This window comes from Marmota monax, unplaced genomic scaffold (genome assembly GCF_021218885.2).
Source record: "Marmota monax isolate L192 unplaced genomic scaffold, Marmota_monax_Labrador192_F-V1.1 WCK01_AAM20220418_F8-fsc00005, whole genome shotgun sequence".
In the NCBI taxonomy this organism is placed as follows: domain Eukaryota; kingdom Metazoa; phylum Chordata; class Mammalia; order Rodentia; family Sciuridae; genus Marmota; species Marmota monax.
This window is the reverse complement of record NW_026692254.1, coordinates 15,306,620-15,328,393: the sequence shown is the minus strand read 5'-3', so window position 1 is coordinate 15,328,393 and position 21,774 is coordinate 15,306,620. Positions and strand designations below refer to the sequence as shown.

At 40.3% G+C, this 21,774-nt stretch overlaps 1 protein-coding gene across 2 annotated transcripts in view; it reads right to left on the bottom strand.

Moving 5' to 3' along the window:
* The window catches only part of Adamts17 (ADAM metallopeptidase with thrombospondin type 1 motif 17), a 345,945-nt gene that overhangs the window by 264,248 nt on the left and 59,923 nt on the right, over positions 1–21,774 (bottom strand). For both annotated transcript variants that reach the window (XM_046436056.2, XM_046436066.2), the window contains exon 4: positions 19,369–19,541. In XM_046436056.2, the coding sequence (XP_046292012.1) occupies positions 19,369–19,541 (173 nt within the window). The remainder of the gene's footprint in view (positions 1–19,368; positions 19,542–21,774) is intronic.

The window sequence follows — 21,774 nt, the reverse complement described above, 5'->3', positions numbered from 1 at the left end:
GAAGCTAAGAACAACCAAAGCTCTGTCAAGTGGCTCTGTTTTCCAATTTGGCTGCTCAAACAGGGAGTTTCTGGTGTCCGCACCACCTGTTTCCATCTGCAATTTGTTCTTTAAAATCACGTATGCAAAAAAGGCTCAACACATCTTCAAAATCCACAGCAGCCAAACCAGCACCAGCCTGGTGGAGGCTTCCTTCTCTCCACATAGCTGCATGGCTTGGCTGGGGACACAATGCCAGGAGCAGGACTCCACTCCCCTGGAAAAGAGCTGGGCAAAAGAATTTATTCATTACAGTGCTGGGGATGGAACCCAGGTTCTCACGCATGTTACGCAAGCACTCTACCACTGAGCCCCAGCCTCAGCTCTAGGAGAAGCTTTTAAAACAGACATCAGTGCACAGTGCACACTGCCCCTCTGCTTAAGCCCATCAGCAGCTCCCTGCCACATGCCAAGAAAAGCCAACGGGCCATGCCCTGGTGTAACGGCCTGCCTGCTGCTCACAGTCCCCACCACCCTCCCATCACACACCAGGAACTGCCCCTTTGGGTGCACTCAAATGCCAAGCTGATCCCTGCTGGGGGGCTCCTCATGAGAGCTTGTCATTACCCACTGTAAGAGAAGGGTCACATCTCACAGAGGCCACCTCAGTCACTTGTTATCACTTGTTTTTTTTTGCACAGCAATTAATCGCTCTCTGATCTTCCTTCTCAATGGTTGAACACTGCCTATTGTTCCTTCTAGGGAGCCTGAAGAGGATGAGACCTGGAGTCATTTCTACTCTACCCCAGATGAGGGTAGAAGAGGCTCTAGCTCATGTTAAATGCAATAAACACAGATGAACAGAATCGACACATCTCTTATTTTTGTGGTAAAATGCATATAACATAAAACCATCTCCGCCACTTTTAAGCGTACAGTTCATGGAGTCAAGAACATTCACATACATGGCTATGCAAATATCACCACCATCTCCTGAACATCATCTTGCAAAACTCATATGCTGTGCCTATTAAACACTCACTCCCCATTCCTGCCACACCCAGCTCCTGACAACTAACATTCTACTTTCTGTCTCTATTTATTTCACGACTCTAGGTATCTCACGTAAGTGGAGTCCTTCAGTATTTGTCTTTTGGTGACTGGCTTATTTCACTCAGCATTATGTCCTCGGGCAGCATCCATATTGTAGCATCTGTCAAAATTTCCTTTTTAAGGCTGAATAATAATCTAGCATATGTATGAGTCATGTTTTCTTTATTCATCCATGAATGGATACTTAATTGCTTTCACTTTTTGACTACTGGAAACAATGCTACCAGAGTACAAATACCTCTTTGAGACTCTTCTAAATTTCTGTATATACAGAAGTGAAATCATGGGGGTCATATATCATTTGAGTCAGCCTCTTTTATACCCTAGTCTTTGTACTGGCTAGACACTTCGCAGTTGTTGTTTTTTTTTTTTTCTTTTAATGGGGACCAAACAGCATCTATTGCTATTTTCATGGGAGTTGGAGATTTCTCCCACAGGGTCTGCTCTGGAGGAAAGATGGGGCCCTATTCCCACTATGGAATCTGAAGGTAATTGAAACTCACTCTGCCTGCTCTCACAACCGGAGAACAGACCTGTTCCCTAAATGCACCCCCATTCCCAGGGCTTTAATTCTACAGGAGGGATACAGGTAATTAGGAGACATTCTTAGGACAGAGACTTGGTGGCAGGAATCCAGTGGTGGACATCAGCATCCAGCAATGTGTCACCAGCCCTGGATTCTGGCCTGCCCTCCACCTTGATGTCTCCTGATGCCCGATCTCCCTGAGTCCCTTCCCCTAAAACCCCTGCCCCAACTTCCTCCCCCATTTTTGAGCCTGGTAGTCTAGACCTCCTTCTGATCCTGGACATCTCCCTCTATACCTCTAAATACATTTTCCTGTTCTACATCAGTTAGTCCAGATCCAGTCTGTTGCTTATAATCAACAACCCTGATGAAGACAAGGGCCAGGCTGCCTGCTTCAGGGTTTAAAAAGCTTCCTTCCTTCCCTGTTGAAGAACAAGACCACTTATGAGCTGCCAGATTCCTTCTATGCTTCTTCGTGGTTATACAAGTCCTCAAAAAATGACCACAGGGCTAGGGATGTAGCTCAGTGATAGGACGCTTGCCTAGCATACGCGAGGCCCTGGATTCAACGCCCAACAGCATAAAAAACAAATTTTCAAAAATAAATGACCACAGTAGTTCTGCTCTCACAGCAGTCATTGCTTCTGTCACTTTGGAGTCCCTGCAACAGGTAAGGCTGTGAAGCCCTTCCTAAGCAGCCTTTGTTCTCTCCAGTTCTTCTTAACCATGCAGGTTTTATCTTCTCCTTTCTCCACCACCCTCCTTCAAAGGCAAGGTGTGCACCAAGAGGGACTGACAGGACTGCCCATGGCACAGCACCTGCCTCGTGGGTAAACATGTCATTGCCTCTGTGTAGGAACCTGTTCTGCCAGACTTCAGTATACACCACATCCCCAGGGTGTTCTTGGAATACAAAAGGCTTTTCAGAAGCAAATTTACCAGGGAATTTAAAAGTACACTCTTTGTTAACATGACTTCAGTGCTAAATCCTTTGCTAAGGATGTTGGTATAGGGCACCTGTCACTGATATATAGACTCACCGACTCCACGAATATCTCTGGATCATCTGCATGTATACTGAACATGAAGTACGGTGATAATGTAGACAAAGCCCTACTTTATTGAGCTTACAGAAACTGGAAGGACAGATAGTAAGTAGGATGGGTATTTTTAATTATAGTACAATATGTGTAATATCAAACTTACCATTGAGCAAACTGATAAGGGTACATTTTAGTGGCATTAAAGACATTCACATTGTTCTACAACCATCACCCTGACTCATCTCCAAAACTTTTGTAATCTTGCAAAACTGAAACCTTACATATGAAACACTAATACCCCATTCTTCCTCCTCAGTCCCTAGCAACCACCACTGGGCTTCCTGTCTCCGAGAGTTCCATTACTCTAGTTGCCTCAGATTAATGGAGTCATTTAGTATTTGTCTTTTGATGACTGTTAATCTCACTTAGCATCATGTCCTCAAGGTTTATCCATGTTGAAGGATTTACAGGAATTTCCTCCTTTTGTAAATTAAATAGTATTTCACTGTACATATATGACATATTTTATCTACTCATCCAGCACTGGATACTTGGGCTGCTTCCACTGTTTGGTTTATTGTACATAATTCCACTATGATCGCAGGTGTACAAATGTCTTGTGTCCTTGTTTTCAGTTCTTTTGGGGTATTTATTCAAAAGTGGAATTGATAAATCACATAGGTGTTTTCTCCCAAAAGAACCACACTGTTTTCCACAGCAGCTATACCACTTTACACTCCCACCAGCAGTGGTGAGGGTTTCTATTTCTCTACAATCTTACCATCTTTAGTTTTGTTTCTGGGGATGTTTTTGTTTGCTTTACAAGAGCAATCCCAGTGGGCATGAAGTGGTCTATATCCCTAATGATTATTGATGTTGAGCCTATTTTCATGTACTTTTTGGCCATCAGTATATCTTCTTTGAAAAAATGTCCATTCGAGTCCTTTGCACATCTTTAAATCAGATTGTTTGTTTGTGGGGTTCAGGAGATCTCTATATGTTCTGGATATTATCTAATATGTGATTTCCAAATATTTTCTCCCATTCTTGCACTGCCTTTTTACTTTGTTGATAAGTGTCCTCTGATACACAAAACTTTTTAATTCTGATGAAGTTTAATTCATCTGTATTTCCCTTTTCAGCTGTATCTTTGATATAACATCCAAGAAATCGCTGCCAAATCAAATGTTACGAAACTTTTCCAATAGGTCTTATAATTTTAGCTCTTACATTTAGGAATTCAATATAATATCAGCTAACATCTGCATGTGCTACCAAAGTTCTGGCTTCTTTCTTTTGCATGAAATTATCCAGTTTTCTTGAATATCCATGTGTAGAACTAGATCCCTCTCTCTCATCCTGCACTAAAGTCAAATCAAAGTGGATCAAAGACTTAGGAATTAAACTAGAAACTGCAACTGATAGAAGAAAACATAGGGTCAACACTCCAACATATTGGCGCAGGCGCCAACTTCCTTAACAAAACTCCTAAAGCTTAAGAAGTAAAACAAATAATAAGTGGGATGCCATAAAATTAAAAAGTTTCTGCACAGCAAAGGAAAAAATTAAGAGAGAGCCTACAGAATGGGAGACAATCTTTGCCAGCTACTCCTCTGACAGCAGTTTAACATCCAGAATATATAAAGAACTCAAAAAGCCTCCCCCCCACACACACATCACAACAGCAACAACAACAAAAAAGCAATAAAAAGGCAAAAGAACAAAACACACATTTCTCAAAAGCAGCACACAAATGGCCTACAAATATATGGAAAAAAATGTTAAACATCCCTAGCAATCACAGAAATGCAAATCAAAACTACATAGATTCCATCTCACTCCAGTCATAATGGCAATTAACAAGAAGACAAACAATGATGAGTGCTGGCAAGGATAAAGGGGGATGGGACACTCAAACATTGCCCCTGGAACTACAAATTAGAACAACCACTCTGGAAAGCAGTAGGGAGATTCCTCAAAAAAACAATAAATAGAACCACCACATGATTAAGCTATCCCACACCTTGGTATTTATCCAAAAGAACTGAACTCAGCATACTATATTGCTACAGACATATCAATGTTTATAGCTTACAGCAGTGCGATTCACAATAGCCAAAATATGGAACCAGCCCAAGTGCCTGTCAACAGATGAATGGACCAAGAAAATGTGGTATATATACACAATTGGGTTTTACTCAGCCATAAAGAAGAATGAAATAATGGCATTTGCCAGTAAATGGGTGGAACTGGAGAACATCATGCTTAATGAAATAAATCAAGGTTAGGGTCAAATGTTTTCTCTCATACATGGAAGTTAGAACAAAGGAAGGGGAAAAGAGGGAGGGGTCAGATATCATAAAGAGAAGATCAGAGGTGAAGTAGATAAGGATATTGAGGGGGAAGGAAGAGGGATGGGATGAATTTGACAAAATCAAGCTATGTATGTGTATAAATATATCAGAGGGAATTCCACTTTTATGGATATCTATAAAGGACCAATCAGAAATACATGAATAAAAGGAAGACTAATAGAGTAGAAGACAGAGAATAGGGAAGAGAGGGAGGAGAAAGAGTGGGGGCACTGGGTCTTAAGTAAATTAAATTCCATGCATATATGATTAAATGAAGCCAACTATTATATATAGCTATAATGCACTAATAAAAGCATTAAAAAAGAAATTACCAAGTTTTTCCCAGTACAAATTGTTGAAAAGTCTGTGACTCTCCCTTGGACGATATTGGCATCCTTGTCTAAAACCATTTGATCATATATGGAAATGTTATTCCATATGTTATTATTCCATTGGTTTACAGGTTTGATTACTATAAAGAGTTTTGGTTACTATAATTTTATGGCCAATTTTGACAAAAGGAAGTGCAAGTCCTCCAAATTTTTCTTTCTCTTTCAATATCATTTTGGCTATTCAGGGTCTTTTGAGATTTCATATGAATTTTAGGATCCATTTCCTTCAGAAATAGAAAAAAAAATGTCATTGGTATTTTGATAGAAATATCATTGAATCTGTAGATTTGGGTGGTATTTATATTGTAACAAACAGCAAATCTCTCAATCCATTAAAATGATAACTTTCCATTTGTGCTTGTTTGATTTCTATAATCAAAGTTTTATAGTCTTCAGTGCATAAATCTTGGTTACAAGGATTTTATTCTTTTCAATGCTGCTGTGTAAGTGAAACTGTTTTTCCTTGTCAGTTTGTATCCTGTCAACAGACGTGAAAATGCAGCGAACTTGTGGGAATTGATCTTGTATGATGTTATTCTGAATTTGTATGTTTGTGTGTCTGTCTGTCTGCTGTCTGGGTAGGGAGTGGAAGCACAAGCATGCCCGCTTTAGGGTTTTCTACATATAAGATCACACCATCTGTGAACAGACATCATTTTAACCTTTTAACTCTTCATTATTGGGATAGTTTTTACTTCCTTTTTCTTATCTAAATGCTCTGATTAGAACTACAATGAAAGAAGTAGCAAAAGTGGGCATCATGGCCTGATTTCTGATCTTGAAGGAAAAGTCTTCATCTTCTCACTATTGAGTGTGGTGTTAGCTATGGGTTTTTCATATATGGCTTTCATAATGTAAGGTATTTCCTTTGATTTCTAGTTTATTGAGTAATTTATCATGAAAGGGTGCTGAATTTCAAATTATTTTTCAATTTAGATGACTCTTGATTTTCGCCTAATTTTATTAATGTGGTATATTAGGTTTATTGATTTGTGTATTAAATATTTATACATGTATAAATGTTATATTTGTTGTATCCATTTTTTATTATTATTTAATACCCTTTCACTATCACCTTCTTAAAGTCTATTTTACTGACATGAATACAGCTACCCTGTTCTCTTTTGGACACCATTTGCATAAAATATCTTTCTCCATCCTTCAATTTCAACCCATTCCTGACTTTGGATCTAAAGTGAGTTTCTTGTAGACATATCATTGAATTATGATTTCAAAAAAATCATTTTACCAATTTCTATCTTTTGATTTGGAAGTTTAATCCATTTACATTTAAGACAATAACTGAAAAGGAGGAACTTCCGCATTTTGCTTTTTCTATATAACTTTTTTGTCCCTAATTTCCTGCACTACTAACTTCTTTTGTATTAATTTTTTTTCCTGTAGTCAAACTTTCTAATACCCTCTGATTTCTTTTTGTGTAGATTCTACAGATGCTTTCTTTTTTTTTTAAAGAGAGAGTGAGAGAGACAGAAAAAGAGAGAGAGAGAGAGAGAGAGAGAGAGAGAGAGAGAGAGAGAATTTTTTAATATTTATAATTTTCGGCAGACACAACTTCTTTGTTTGTATGTGGTGCTGAGAATCGAACCCAGGCCGCACACATGCCAGGCAAGCGCGCTACCGCTTGAGCCACATCCCCAGCCCTACAGATACTTTCTTTGGTGTTACATTTAATAAGAATTACGGTTATAACACACTATTTTGACTTTATGCCAGCCTAACTTCAAAAGTGTAAAGAAAGCTTGTCACAGAAGGATTTCTTTTTCAAAAGCACATAAATATGGAACTGCAAGTCCAAACAGGGACTACTGAATCAAAGCAGGCTTCTGTGATCAACACAGCAGAGTGGGCTTCTTTAGAGGGACCAGGAAGGAAGGAAGGAAGGAAGGACCCTCTGAGGCGATGTTTATAAGTATCCTAAAAGACAGAAAAGCTTACTTGGTAAAGAACAGAAGAGCACTCCTGGCAAAGGCCACAGGTCACAGAGGAGCTGGGTACCTTAGAAACAGGTGGCCCACATAGTGGAAGCCAAAGCTGAGATAGGGAAAAGAATGAGGTGCAGGAGATGTGGTGGACCCTGTCACACACATAGTCAGGAGGGGCCCCAACAGCAAGGGGAAGCCACAGAGGGGCATATGCTGCTGAGTGACAGAGCCCTAATTCTTCTGGAAGAAGACTTTGCTGGCCACTCTTCAGCAAGGATTTAAGAGGGAATTAAAATTGAAGTGAGGAGCCCACCAAGGAAGTACCAGCAGCTGTCAAGGCCAGAAACAATGGTGGTCAGTTCAGGCCATAAGGGAGATAAAGAATGGATTGAGATGTGGGTGTCACTTTGAGCAAGGTGCCATGGGGTCCTCAGCCCTGGGCTGAAGTCTTTGCCTTGCAGGGTACCCATGGGCCCTGTCATTCCTCAGAGCCTCCGTTTCCTTCTCTATAAAATAACAAAATTCACCAGCAGACTGGGGGTATAGCTCATTGGCAGAGCGCTTGCCTAGCATGTGTGAGGCACTGGGTTCGATCTTTAGCACCATATACAAATAAACAAATAAAGGCATTCTGTCCATTTACATCTAGCAAAAAGATAAAAAAGAAAAGTCACCAGGCAGGAGGCAGCAGTGACGTGAAAGCTCCCGCCTTCTGGCAGGGCTGGGGCACATCACAAACATCCCTTTCCTTCTTCTCTCTAATGTGGGAGACCGGGCCAGCGGTGGACACTCATCTAACATGCTGCCACCGAGATGCTATGAAAACTATGAATGAAACTTGGCACCAAATTCTCTTGGCTCAGGATATGGTTTAAGCACATGATTATCGGCCTTGGGGACAGGGCCTATCTGGGTCCCTGACAAGTTCCACATTGCGGGGGTCATGGTGGCACACTGGGGCAAGTAGAGGCTCTGCCTACAGAGACCCAAGTGGGAAGGCAAGAAGGCAGTGGGTACCTAGCCATCTGCACCAAGGATTCTCTTCCCTCCGCCTGGAAAGAAATGTAGTGGAATGAAAATGGCAACCAATTCTGGAAGGTTTCCCTCCAAATCCAGGGGGTTAAAAAGCCAGAGCTACTTCAATCCTGTAGCCCCCCCAAAACCCTCTCTGGAGGAGAGAGAAGGCTTGACAGCATCCTCGTCCTTCCTCACTGCTCCTGGGCTATTCTAATGACAGGGCTCTGTGTCCCAAGCTCATCCGTTCCCTTCCTCCTGGCTCACAGGTTATCTCACTTCTCACAGAATCCCTCTCTAAAACAGCCACAGGCAGGAGAGAAACTTCTGTATTTTCCTAAACTGGGATTTAAGGGATTGAGGAGAGAGGAGGTGGTGTTGGAGGCCGGTCTTGTTCAAAACAAGACATGTCAGAAGGTAAGTGTTTTTCCTATGTACTGGATGGCGGCCCAGCGAGGAAAGGGTTGCATGGAGAGGCATCAGTGTGCCTCCGTCTGCAGACTCCAGTTTGCATTTGCTTCAACCAGGCCACAAATTGCAAGTACAGACCCCTGAAACGACGAGGGTCCTCACATAACACTGTACACACAGCAGGCAGGCCTCCTGAGGAAACGTTCCAATCCATCCTTACTGTGAGTGGTCCCACAGTTGCCATCAGCAGTGGGATCTTGAGCCTCTGGGGGTTTACTATGAAGCAGCTGAAGAGGAGTGGGGGGTGTTGAATAAAAAGCAAGGAACACAACGTTCCATCCTCCTGCCCTTCAATCTTCCAGCCCATGTAGGGTGGGGTAGGGAGGTGTTCCCATATATCATCCTCATCCCTCCCTTCCCAGCCTGTCTTAAAATGCCCAAATGGTAAGCTATGAAAATGAGTGTCAAAGCAGAAGCTGTGCCTTATTACTGTCTTAGCTGATGTAATGAATGATTATTCCTTACATTTGCACATTGGATGATTAAAAAATAAAATAAATGAGATGAAAATATCTGCAGGTAGAAGAGCCTGGTACAGAGCCAGGCCCCCCATCCTTCCTCTCAGGCTTCACTGGGGCAGTCCTTCATTAACCTGTACTGGGGAGACTGGGTTTGTGAAAATGGAGAACTCAGAACTCATAAGTATTTCTTAAAAAATAGAGCCAAGAGCCCTGAAAAGTTACCAAAAGCAGGAGACACAACTGCAGATTAGAGAAGAGTGCACTGCCAGCAGATTTACAAAGTGGGAAGATTGTTCCTCGGTGAGGTGGGAAACTCACTGAAACCAAATAGGGGACTATACAAGAAACCACAGAGACACAGAGTCACAAGCTTCAGGATATAAGAAATACTACACCAGAGACGCACCAGCCTGGCTGCCGGTGGTGGTAGCAGTGGACGCTGAGGGAAGGGGGGAGGGCTGGCAGCCAGCAGATAAAGAAAAGAAAAATTGGCTGCAAAGTCTGTGGATCACAGAGGAAGGGTGGTTTCAATGGAGGCAGGGTCAGTGGAGAAGTGGTTCAGTGAAAGCCAACCCGAAATAGCTCGTCCCAGGGGCAGTTTGTGGGAGTCAAGATCACTGGTGGAAAGCAGTTCCTAGGCATGGAAAACACCCACACTTGGTGAGGACACCGGTTGCCACATGGTGCAGGTACCATCTGTAAGTGCTGCGCAACAGCAAGTGGAGAAGGAGATTAGGAATCCACAAAGGAAGTTGCCAGCATTCACCTAGGACAATTCCCAGAGTGTGCCTGAACCAGAGTGACTGAAAAGGGCACACAGAAAATACCTGGACAATACAGGCTCTGGAAGCCAAGGGAGAAAGCCCCCTTGGTTGCTGGCGCTCCGTAAGAGCCATTGGGAAGATGCCTATAGTGGTCCCACAGAAGCATCTGCAGTCCTGGGCAGATGCTTCTGTGGGATTTATAACAGTGAAGGTGAAACCTGTGGAGGTATAGTCCCTAGATCCTAAAAGTGGATTTTACTAGAGGTCCTTGAAATCCAGGCATCTAGCAGAGACTGGCATCACCCCAGCAGGCAGCATGAATCAAATCTCAAACACCCACCAACAAAGTTCCAAACTTCAGTCAAGACCAAAGCCCAACTACTACAGAAATACACACCTTGTCAGCACCCTCCCGTCTCTCCCATCCAGTACTGGGAGCCTGGAAGCCGAGATCTACCACAACCAGCTTTGCCTCCTAGCCACAACGGCTGCCAGCTAAGTGAGGAACACAAAGGTGTTGGACTTAACATCTCCCAGCCCTCGACCCAAGGACTACAAAGCCAAAAAAGAAATACAAAGAACAAAATTTCATTTCTGCCAATGTCTTTGACTACCTCAGCACAAACAAGCAATTTATTTCTCATTAAGATTTTATTTTTTCTTTCACTTTTCTTTTTTTCTCTCCATATTCCCCATTTAAAAATATATTCTTATACTTTTATTCTTTTATAATTTTAATTTTTTTCAAATATCATTCATTGTATTTTAATTTTTAATGTTTTGCTATTCTGAAAAAATTCTGTGTGTATGTATGTGTAGTGGGGTGTTCTCATTCTGTAGATAGGTTTGAAAAAAATATATATTTTCAAACCTAATTTTACTTTCAATAACTGCTTTCCTCTGTACCTGTTTATTATTTAGCCTTGGTTTGACATGCAGGGGGGTGTAATTATACATGAGTTTGAGTTGTTTTAATCACACACATTTGCTTATTTGTTTACAACTTGGTTTTTGTCCCTCTTATTACCCTACTTCAATCTCTTCCCTGTTCTTTCCTGTTCGCTCTTCCTCTTTCATTTTGAAAATATTTTTAATTTTTTATTTCTCCTTCTCTATAACTGACATATGCTACCTATCTTCTGCCTCTCCTATGCTCACTTTTTAAATTCAAACTTTCTCTTGCCTTCCTACCCTATTTTTCTTCACATAAGAAACTGTAATCCCACTAAATAGAATTATATACTTTAGGTTACTTATAACCTATTCATGTTGTTGTGATTATTAATCATTGGATGACAGACACCTGCTATCTAATGCCTGATCTATTTCAGGTTTCTAAATTGTAAATACTGTTGTTAAATGCTGACTCCCACCAATCCTATGTAAGTGGCAATTACTGTTATAGACATTTAGGGTAAAGCTGAACATCTATTATTAACATTAGTGCTATTCCATTCTCCCCCCTTCCTCTAAGAAGGGTTGGAAAGTGATTGGGACATGTCAAGTTCACAGAGTGGAGATCCTGCTGCAGAGCAATACCCACAACTCAATCAAGTAAAAGTGAATTTAAGCCCACACAAGATTTAGCCCCTACCTGAGACATAACATTACTTTATCACATAGAAGAGGGAAGACAAGGAGGCCCTAAGGAGGAACAACAAGGGTAGGGTGGGTATGGTGTCTCATGCCTGTAATTACAGAGGCTCAGGAGGCTGAGGCAGGAGGATCACAAGTTCAAAGCCAGCCTCAGCAAAGTCGAGGCTCTATACAACTCAGTGAGAACCTGACTCTAAATAAAATATAAAATAGGCCTGTGGATGTGGCTCAGTGGTTGAGTGTCTCGAGTTCAATCCCCAGTACCCACCCACCCCCCCCAAAAAAAATGAAGAATGAAGCAGCAAACATAGGCAATGAAAGACCATTTCAATTTAAAAAAAAACCAGATATTGAAAAGAAAATAATAAGAACTCCTGGAAAAGACATAATTAATCAAATTAAGAGTTCACTTGAAAGCATCACCAAAAGATTATGTTGCATATATAACAGAATATATGCCTCAAACATAAAAATTCAGGCCTTGAAGACAGAGTGTATGAACTTGAAGACTCATTACGCAATAAAGAAAAAAATAAAATCATGATCTGGATATACAAGAACTCTAGAAAAGAATGTGAAGATATAGATTAAAGCATCAAGAATATTTTAAATAAGATAGTAACAGAAAACTTTCTCATTACAAATGAGATAGATATCAACATACAGGTGGCATATAGGACCCAAAATAGACAAGATCAGAAGAGAAATTCTTCAAGACACATCATGTTAAAAATTACTAATACATAAAATAAGAAAAGAACATTAAAATTGCAAGGAAAAATGTCAGGTCACATTTAGAGGCAAACCAATAAGGTTCACCTCTCATGTCTTAACTCAGACCCTAAAACCAAGGAAAGCCTATAATGAGATATGCAAAACTGTAAAAGAAAACAATTGCCAGTCAAAATTGCTATACTCAGCAAAGCTTTCTTTCAAAACCAGTGTGGAAATAAAAACTTTCCATGACAAGGATAAACTAAAAGAATTTATGACTACCAACCCACCACTACAAAGAATACTCAAAAATATACTGCACACAGAGGAACTTAAAAAACAAATTCCAAAGTCTCCAAATAGATGAAGATCACTAGAAGAGTAACCAACTAAATGAACTAAATGAAAATCAAGACAAAATTTAATAAAGCAAAGAAATTAAAATGGCTGAAAATTACAAATTCATATCCAAAATAACACTGAATGTAAATGGGCTCAACTCCCCAATTAAAAGACAGATTACCAAAATAGATTAAAAAGAGAGATCCAACTCTATGCCATCTGCAAGAGTCTCATCTCATTTGCAAAGACACCCACAGGCTAAAGGCAAGAGAATAGAAAAAATATTCCATGAAAATGGAGTCCCCAAACAGGCAGGAGTAGCTATTCTCATATTTGATAAAGCCAATTTCTACCAAAAATTAATCAGAAGAGACAAAGAAATCCACTACTTCATGGAAAAGGTAAAAATCCAAAAGAAGATATAACAATATAACTATATAACATTATATAACAATACATTCCAAATGTTTGTATACATCTAATTACATTAAAAAATATACTTCAGGATATAAAATTCCAGATAGACCCCAACATAATAATATTGCATGATTTCAATACACCTCATCAATAAACAGGACATCCAAACATAAAATAAAAAATATTGCCAACTAAATACTATGAACTAAATGGAACTAATAGACATCAACCAAATATTTCACCCCCAAACAGCTGAATTTACCTTCTTCTCAGCATATCATGGAATATTTTTCAAAATAGACTCTATTCTAAGACACAATGTAAATCTGAGAAAATTTTAAAAAATGATATAATTCTATGCATCCTATCAGATCATAATGGAATGAAACTAGAAATCAATAGCAAGAAAATAACAAAAACGACTAAAGACAAAGATTGAATAATACTCTTAAAGAAAGAAGGGATCATAGAAGAAATCAAGAAACTCAGCAACAAATGAGAATAGACATGTAACATATCAAAATCTCTGGGACAGTATAAAAGCAGTTTTAAGAGAAAAACTTAGAGCATTGAGTGCCTTCATTATAAAACAGAGAGAGAGAGAGAGAGAGAGAGAGAGAGAGAGAGAGAGAGAGACCAAATAAGCAAGCTTATGCTCCACCTCAGGGTCTTAGAAAAAGCAGAAAAATCTAATTCCAAAAGCAGTAGAAGATAATAAAGATCAGAGGTGAAATTAATAAAATACATAAGATCAATGCAAGAAAGAATCTGTTCTTCAAAAAATTAAGTAGGATTGATGAAACATTAGCCAATTTAACAAGAAAGAGAAGACTCAAACAATATTAGAGATGTACTGAAAAAGAAGATTACCATGGTCATTTCTGAAATCCAGAGGATCATTAAAAACTTTTGAAAATATATACCTCAATAAACTGGAAAATGTAGAAGACACTGAAAAGTTTCTAGATACATATGACCTACCCAAATTAAACCAGGAAGATATAGAAAACCTAAATAGATCAATATCAAGTAATGAAATTGAAACAGCAATTAAAAGCCTTCCAACAAAGAAAAGACCAGCACTAGGTGGATTTTCAGCTACGTTCTATAAGATCTTTAAAGAAAACTAATATCTGGCTTTCTCAAATTATTTCACAAAATTGAAAGAGAAGGAACATTCCCAAATACATTCTATGAAGCCAGTATAACCCTAATACAAAAACCAGGCAAAAATACATCAAGGAAAGAAAATTACAGACCAATATATCCCTAATGAACATAGATGCAAAAATCCTTCGTAAGACATTAGCAAACCGCATTCAAAAACACATTAAAAATAATATACTATGATCAAATAGGCCTCATTCTGGGGATGCAAGGTTGGTTCAACATACACAAATCAATAAATGCAATTCAGCACTTAAATAATATTAAGAACAAGAATCATATGATCATCTGAATAGATGCGGAAAAGCCTTTGATAAAATCCAGCTCCCATTCATGTTAAAAACACTGGAGAAACTAGGGATACCAGGAATTTACCTCAACATTACAAAGGCAATAGATGATAAACCGAAAGCCAATATCATACTGAATGGAGAAAATCTTAAAGTATTTCCTCCAAAATCAGGAACAAGACCAGGATATCCACCACTTCTATTCAATATAGTTCTCAAAACTCTAGCTAGAGCAATTAAGCAAGAAATGTAATTAAAGGGATACCAATAGGAAAAGAAGCCAAACTATCTCTTTTTGCTAATGACATGACCCTATATCTAGAAGACTAAAAATACACTACAAAAAGACATCAAGAGCTGATAAAAGAATTCAGCAAACAGCAGGATACAAGATCAATGCTTACAAATCAATAGCTTTCCTATACTTCAACAGAGATTATCCTGAAAAAGAAATTAGGAAAACCATCCTTTTCACAATAACCTTAAAAATTTTTTGCAAACTAATCAAGAAGGTGAAATATCTCTAAAATGAAGATTATAGAACACTGAAGACAGAAACTGAAGATCTTAGAAAATGGAAAGACAACCCATGTTCTTGGACAGAATAAATATAGTCAAAATGGCCATACTACCAAAAATAATATACAGATTCAATTCAGTCCTCATGAAAATACCAATGATATTCTTCACAGAACTAGAAAAAAAGTCCTAAAATTCATTTGGAAGAATAAGAGATCCAGAATAAACAAATTTTCAGCAAGAAGAATGATACAGAATGCATCACAATACCTGATCTCAAATTATACTACAGAGCTATAGGACAAAAACAGTATTACTGGCATCTAAATAGACATGAATACCGATAGAATAGAACACACAAAGATAAAACCCATACTTAAAGTCACGTGATACTTGACAAAAGTTCCCAAAATATATACTGATGAAAAGATAGCCTTTTAAACAAACGCTTCTGGGAAAACTGGATATCCATATGTAGAAGAATGAAATTAAATCCTCTAACCCTGCACAAAAGTCAAATCAAGATGGATCAAAGACTTAGGAATTAAACAAGAAACTTTGCAACTTCTACAAGAAAACACAGGGTCCATACTCTATTCCATTTGTGCAGGCACTGACTTCCTCAACAAGATCTCTAAAGTTTAAGAAGTAAAATCAAGAATCATAAGTGGGATGCCATCAAATTAAAAAGTTTCTACACAGCAAAGGAAATGATTAAGAGTGAATAAAGAGCATTAATAATGGGAGGAAATCTTTGTCAGCTGCTCCTCTAACAGGGTATTGTCCAGAATATCCAGAATCTATAAAGAACTCAAAAAAAAAAAAAAAAAAAAACTTAACATCAAAAAAACAACGTAAACAACACATGGGCAAAAGAAAGACAGACATTTCACAAAAGAACACAAAGGCCCTATAAATAAATGAACAAATGTTCAACATCCCAAGCAATCATGGAAATACAAACTAAAACACTAAGATTTTATCTCACTCCAGTCAAAATGGCAATTATGAAGAACATAAGTAATAAAAAATGCTGGTGAGGATGTGAGGGAAAAGGGACATTCATACATTACTGTTGGGACTGCAAATTAGTAGAACCACTCTGGAAAGCAGTATGGAGATTCCTCAAAACGCTAGGAATGGGACCACCATCTGACTGAGCTATCCAAAAGAACTAAAATCAGCATACTATAATGATACAGACACATCAATGTTTACAGCAGCACAATCCACAATAGCCAAATCACAGCATCACTCCAGATGTCCATCAGTAGATGAATGTATCAAGAAAATGTTATATATAAACACAATGGAGTTTTACTCAGCCAGAAAGAATAAAATTGTGGCATGTGCTGGTAAATGGATGGAAATGGAGAATATGCTAAAAGAAATAAGCCAGACTCAGAAAATCAAGGATTCAATGTTTTCTCTCAAACATGGAACCTAGAATAAAATAAAGGAAAGAAGACAAAGAGTGGGGAAATCAGATGTCACAATGATATAGGGAAGACTGGTGAAGTAGAAAGAGATCAAAAATGAGGGAGGAAGGATAGGAAAGGGGAGAAAAATGGAATGAATTTGAAAAAAAAATCACATTACATGCAAATGTGAATATACCACAGGGAATTGCACCTTTATGAATATGTAGAAAGTACCAATCAAGAATAAATAAATGAGCAAAAGGAAGATCTGTAGCAAAAGGAGAGTGGGGAGGTTAGGGAGTGAAAGGGGGAAGGAAATGTGGATTGAAATTGAATGCCATGCATGTATGATTTTTGTCAAAAAGAACCCAACTACTATATATAACTATAGTCGTCTAATTTTTAAAAACTTTTTGAAGTTAACAAGAGCGATTCTGTTTCAGGGAATATACCCCAAAGAATTGAAAGCAGGGATTCAAATAGATATTTATATACCCATGTTCATAGCAGCATTACTCATAATAGTTGTCTTGATCCCTCTTCTGTTGCTATAACTGTACCATGGCTTGGGTGATTTCATGCTTCTGGAGGCCTGGAAGCCAAAGAGCATGGCACTACATCTGCTCAGCTTCTGGTGAGGACCTTCTGCTGCAATGGTGGAAGGCATCACATGGCGAGAGTGAACAATGTGCTAGCTTGGATCTCTTTTCCTCATCTTATAAAGCCACTAATCCTATCATGGGAGTTTTTGTTTAATGGGGACAAGGTTTCAGTTTTGCAAGACGAAAAAGGTCTGGAGATAGACAGTGGTGATGGTTACCAGATATTGTGTATGTACTTAATATCTAGGACTTTAAACTTAAAAATGGTTCCAATAGTAAATTTCATATTACATATATATTGTATCATTAAAAAAAAAAAAAAAAGAAGAGCAAAGAGGCCTCCATGTTGAAAAGAGAATACCAGTGGCAGGTCCCTGGGCTTCCATCACTGGTCATCTTGCAAAAGAGCCTCTCATGTGAGGAGATGTGTGGGTCCATCAAACAGCCCAACACAAAGACTGCCCTCAAAGCCCTGCTGAAAGAACCTCTGTTTTAGAGCACAGCAAGTCTGAGCAGCATGAACAAGACAGAGGGAGCTTCCCAAGGGCAGAGAAGTCAGCCTGGTAAGTCAGTCTGACAAAACAGGGGCTCATTCCCTCCACCAGCAGGGTCACCATGGTGCTCCTCAGGACTAAGGTCATCAACATGCATTTCCTTGTGCAGTTAGGGAAGAGGCTTGGGCCAATGGTCATGGTCCTGCCAATGACATCCTGTGTGACCTGGTAGTGTCCACAGTCTTGGGCCTTCTTCAGCCTCTGGGAAATGGCCTGTGGGTCCCCTCCCCACAAGATGAGACTCAGTCCTGGTGTCCTCTGTGCAAGCCACAGCACGCCACTTAGCCCTCCAGCCACCACAGCCCCAGCTAGATGATGGCCAGGACTAGACTGTGGTAGGAAAAGAACGCTCATCCAGCTTTTCTTCTATCTCCTACCCACAGCTTCACCCAATCCACCTTTAGAACCCCAGAGGACCCTTAGAGCAACACCCCAACATGGACAAAGAGCTGCCACATGCAGACCTTGTATACCCCAAGCTACTCTGAGGCCCCTCTCTAAGTCTGTCACAATCAATTTCTTTCCCAGAAGTTGGATCCCTGTATACAGAGCTCATCACCCCAGTCATACAAGGGCACCTTCAGCTTGGGTCATTCCACCTTCAATCTGGGCGCTTTGCTTCCCCACTTTTTGGCGGTCCTACTCCTAAAGGTAAAGGCCCCACCCCTCTGGATGTCTTAGCTACCCCTCCCTCACCATACCCTTTCCACATCTTCATCCACATCTTTATGACTTCTCCTCTCCCTGCTCCAACCATATCAAACCACCTACCCTCTCCAAATGGTGCCAATGTACCTTTACCTCTGGGTCTCCACCTACTATGCCCACTGAGTGACCTCCCCACCCCTGATGTGGCCAGCACGCACTTCCTCTCTAATCAAGGGTTCACTCTTTTACAAAGACGTCCATACTTCAGGACAAGCACCAACCAGCCCACCACCTGAGTGCCAGTGGTTCCTGCAGATATTTCTATGGCAGCACAGATGTTTTACTTGCTAAGCTATAGTCTTCCAAGGGAAAGGCCTTTTGTGCATTTGTATCCCTGGTACCTAACACCATGCCAAAGATTTTAGAAGGTCTTCAAAAACACTTTCTGGGCAAATGGATCAACACGTGGAAGGTGAATGCCTTCAAAGCTAATATTTTGGGAGGCATCCCCTCCCCTCACTTATCCATCATGTAAAGGAGGTTTCTCTCTATCCCTATCCAACAAACTGGATTCAGACATAGGCTCTGTGACTCCTTTTTGGCTCCCTCAACTAAATGGCCTCTCTTCTCTCTTCCTGTAGGCTCGTGCAACATAAAGAAAGTTAAAATTTGATTGTGATTTCTTGCACTGGATTGTATATTTAGAGCATGGGCTGGGACTTGATTCTGAATGTCTCTGGAACAGGGTATTACACAGAGTAAGGATCTTGGGAAGCCTTCTGGTGACCAGAGGTGCAATCACTGAGTAGATTAGACACTTAAATACCTCAGGGGAGGACAGGTGGGCTAACGCTCTCCCTCAGGATGCCCACCACTCTTGCCTGCTGAGATGCCCAGAGACCAGAAGGCAACAGGTTCCAACCCCCAAGCCAGCTGCTTCTTCACCCAAGGCGGGCGAGGATGTTACACCTACTTCCAGGGCACTACTCAAGGAGAAAACAGAGCCCACAGGTATGAGGGCCCCAACTCCAGACTCACCATGTTCATGACAGTGAGGATGAACCTCTGGGCAGCCTCTGCCCCGTGGTACTGCACCATGTCAGCATCAGCCACCACCAGGGTCTCCACCGTGTGCTCGTTGGTAAGCCGTATAGCGTTCCTCCGCTCCCGCCAGTCCCGAGACAGCCTGCCCTTTCTGGGCTTCTTCTTTTCTAGAAAATGGAGACATTTGTGCAGTCCTTGGTTTACTGATTTCTAAAATCCTACAGTGAAAAGGCCTTCCATGGAGCTTCCCCAAGAGAATGGTCAGTCTCCACTGGCCACTGATGGGACCAGCAGCCACAGATCTCTGTGGTCACATGGATGAACCTTAGTACACCAGGTAAGGGTGGCACTGACTGAGCAGAAGAGAAAGAGACAGGGCTTATCCCGTCCACTCCTATAGCCAAGGAAGCGCATGGGGCTGAAAGTCAGAAGGGACACATCCCCTTCAGAGGAACATGGAGAGCATGCATTGTGCAGAGGGAAAGGAAGCGTGGACCCAGTGAGGAGGGATCCGAGAGTCCTCATGTCAACAACACAGAACTGGGGAAAGCATCTGAAAGGTAACCCCCACGCCAGCTATCTTAAAACTGGAACCAAGGAAGCAGGGGCTGAGGGTGATATTCTTATCCATTAAAGAGCCCACTTCTGACTGCTCAAGGTTGCTAGGTAAGGACTGTAATTGTACATGGAAATACCTTTGGCCAAAATGACAAGTTGATACAAATAAAACACACTTTAAGGAGACAACTGTGAACAGGAGTACAGGTCTTCAAATTGATAGCCTTTATTTCCTTTTTGACAGTAGACTACATGGCTGCACCTCTGCTACATTGTACGTGAAGAAAGACAGTCTAAATGTACACCCACAGGCTTCATAGTAACCCAACCACTCTAGAAACAAAAAAATGGATACCATCATATAATCTGAATTACGGATCATAATTTACAAATAAGAATGTGCTGTTCAATGTACAGCCATGAAACAGTAGAAAGAAATCAAAATACCTAGCCATACAGGAAGCTGGCAATGATAAGAAGATATATGGCCATGAAAATCATGTCTGTAAAGATTTAGTAATAAAAAGAGATGATATAAAGAGACGTAGATATAAATCCATATATACAGTGAGAGCTCAATTTTGCAAAAACACAATATGTACAAGTATTTCCAGGCCTGAGAGAGAAATTAAAAAACACCAAAGAGTCTCTGCTCTCCTCCTCTCCTCTCTCTGCTCTCTGCCTCTTCTTTCCTTCTCCTTCGAGCAACCCCCCCCAATAAAATCTCTTGACTGAAAAAAATAAAAATAAAAAACACCAAAGAACTAAAATGTTAATTTTACTATGCAGACTTCAGTTTCCCTTTTTTTCCCTCTATATATTCTAAAATAATAGAATAAACATGAAGTACTTTAGTCAAAGAAATACCATTGAGTTTGAGAAAAACACAGAAGTCACTTTTAAACTCTAAACAATAAAATAAAGCATGAGGGAGCAAATTATGTCATCTGACCTATCACAAAATTGCAAATGAAAGAGGTGAATGTGCATGCCTTGACAAACCTACATTATGGTTCCCTTCTCAGAGCCTATAAGCCAGGCCCACCTCCCATCAAGCCCCTGTTCCTCTGCAGTGGAATAAGAAAAGGAAGGGTCAATTCTTAGATGAGAGGTGAGATCTTAGATGATATTTCCTTGCATATGGGCAGAATGAAAGAGGCCCCAAATTTGAAAACCTATCAGCCTACACCCCCATTCTGCAGACTATCACTGAACACTGGTAAGTAAAAACACAGGTAATGCCCGAATTCTGGTGTCTGTGTGTTTACCAGGCACAGCTTCTGGGATCTGGCCAACCTATCCAACCTGGAATTTGTGAAGAGTCCCCTTGCCTCTACTTGAAAGCAGCAGAGATAACAGGCCTCTCAAGCAAGATCTTTGTTGTAACCAGCACACCCACATTCTCGCAAAAGACCACCACAACCCAAATGGCAGTCACAGATCATCTCAAGGTCAGTATTTACAACTCATCTCTTAATATTACCAACTCATGTTACCATCTGCAGATGTTGCCCCAACAGCAGTTCAGTGTGTATTCCCCAACCTTGTCATAAATTTCCAGACTTTGGTTCAGAAAGAGCTATAGTTTTAGCACAGCCTTAAGAATGCATCAATATACTACTCTAGGAGGCAGCAAGCAAGAACACAGGAGAACTGTGTGCTCTCTAAGAAAAGTAGCTCCTCACTCCCAGACCACAGGAGCAGGTTGCTCCTAAATGTTTCACATGTCAAAATCCTGTACTGTGTGTCAGATTTTCAAGTCCACAAAGTAGGAATAATAAGACCCGTTTCTCCCACCCTAATAGACCTAGGAGAGCTAATATAATACGGTGTCACAGGGTT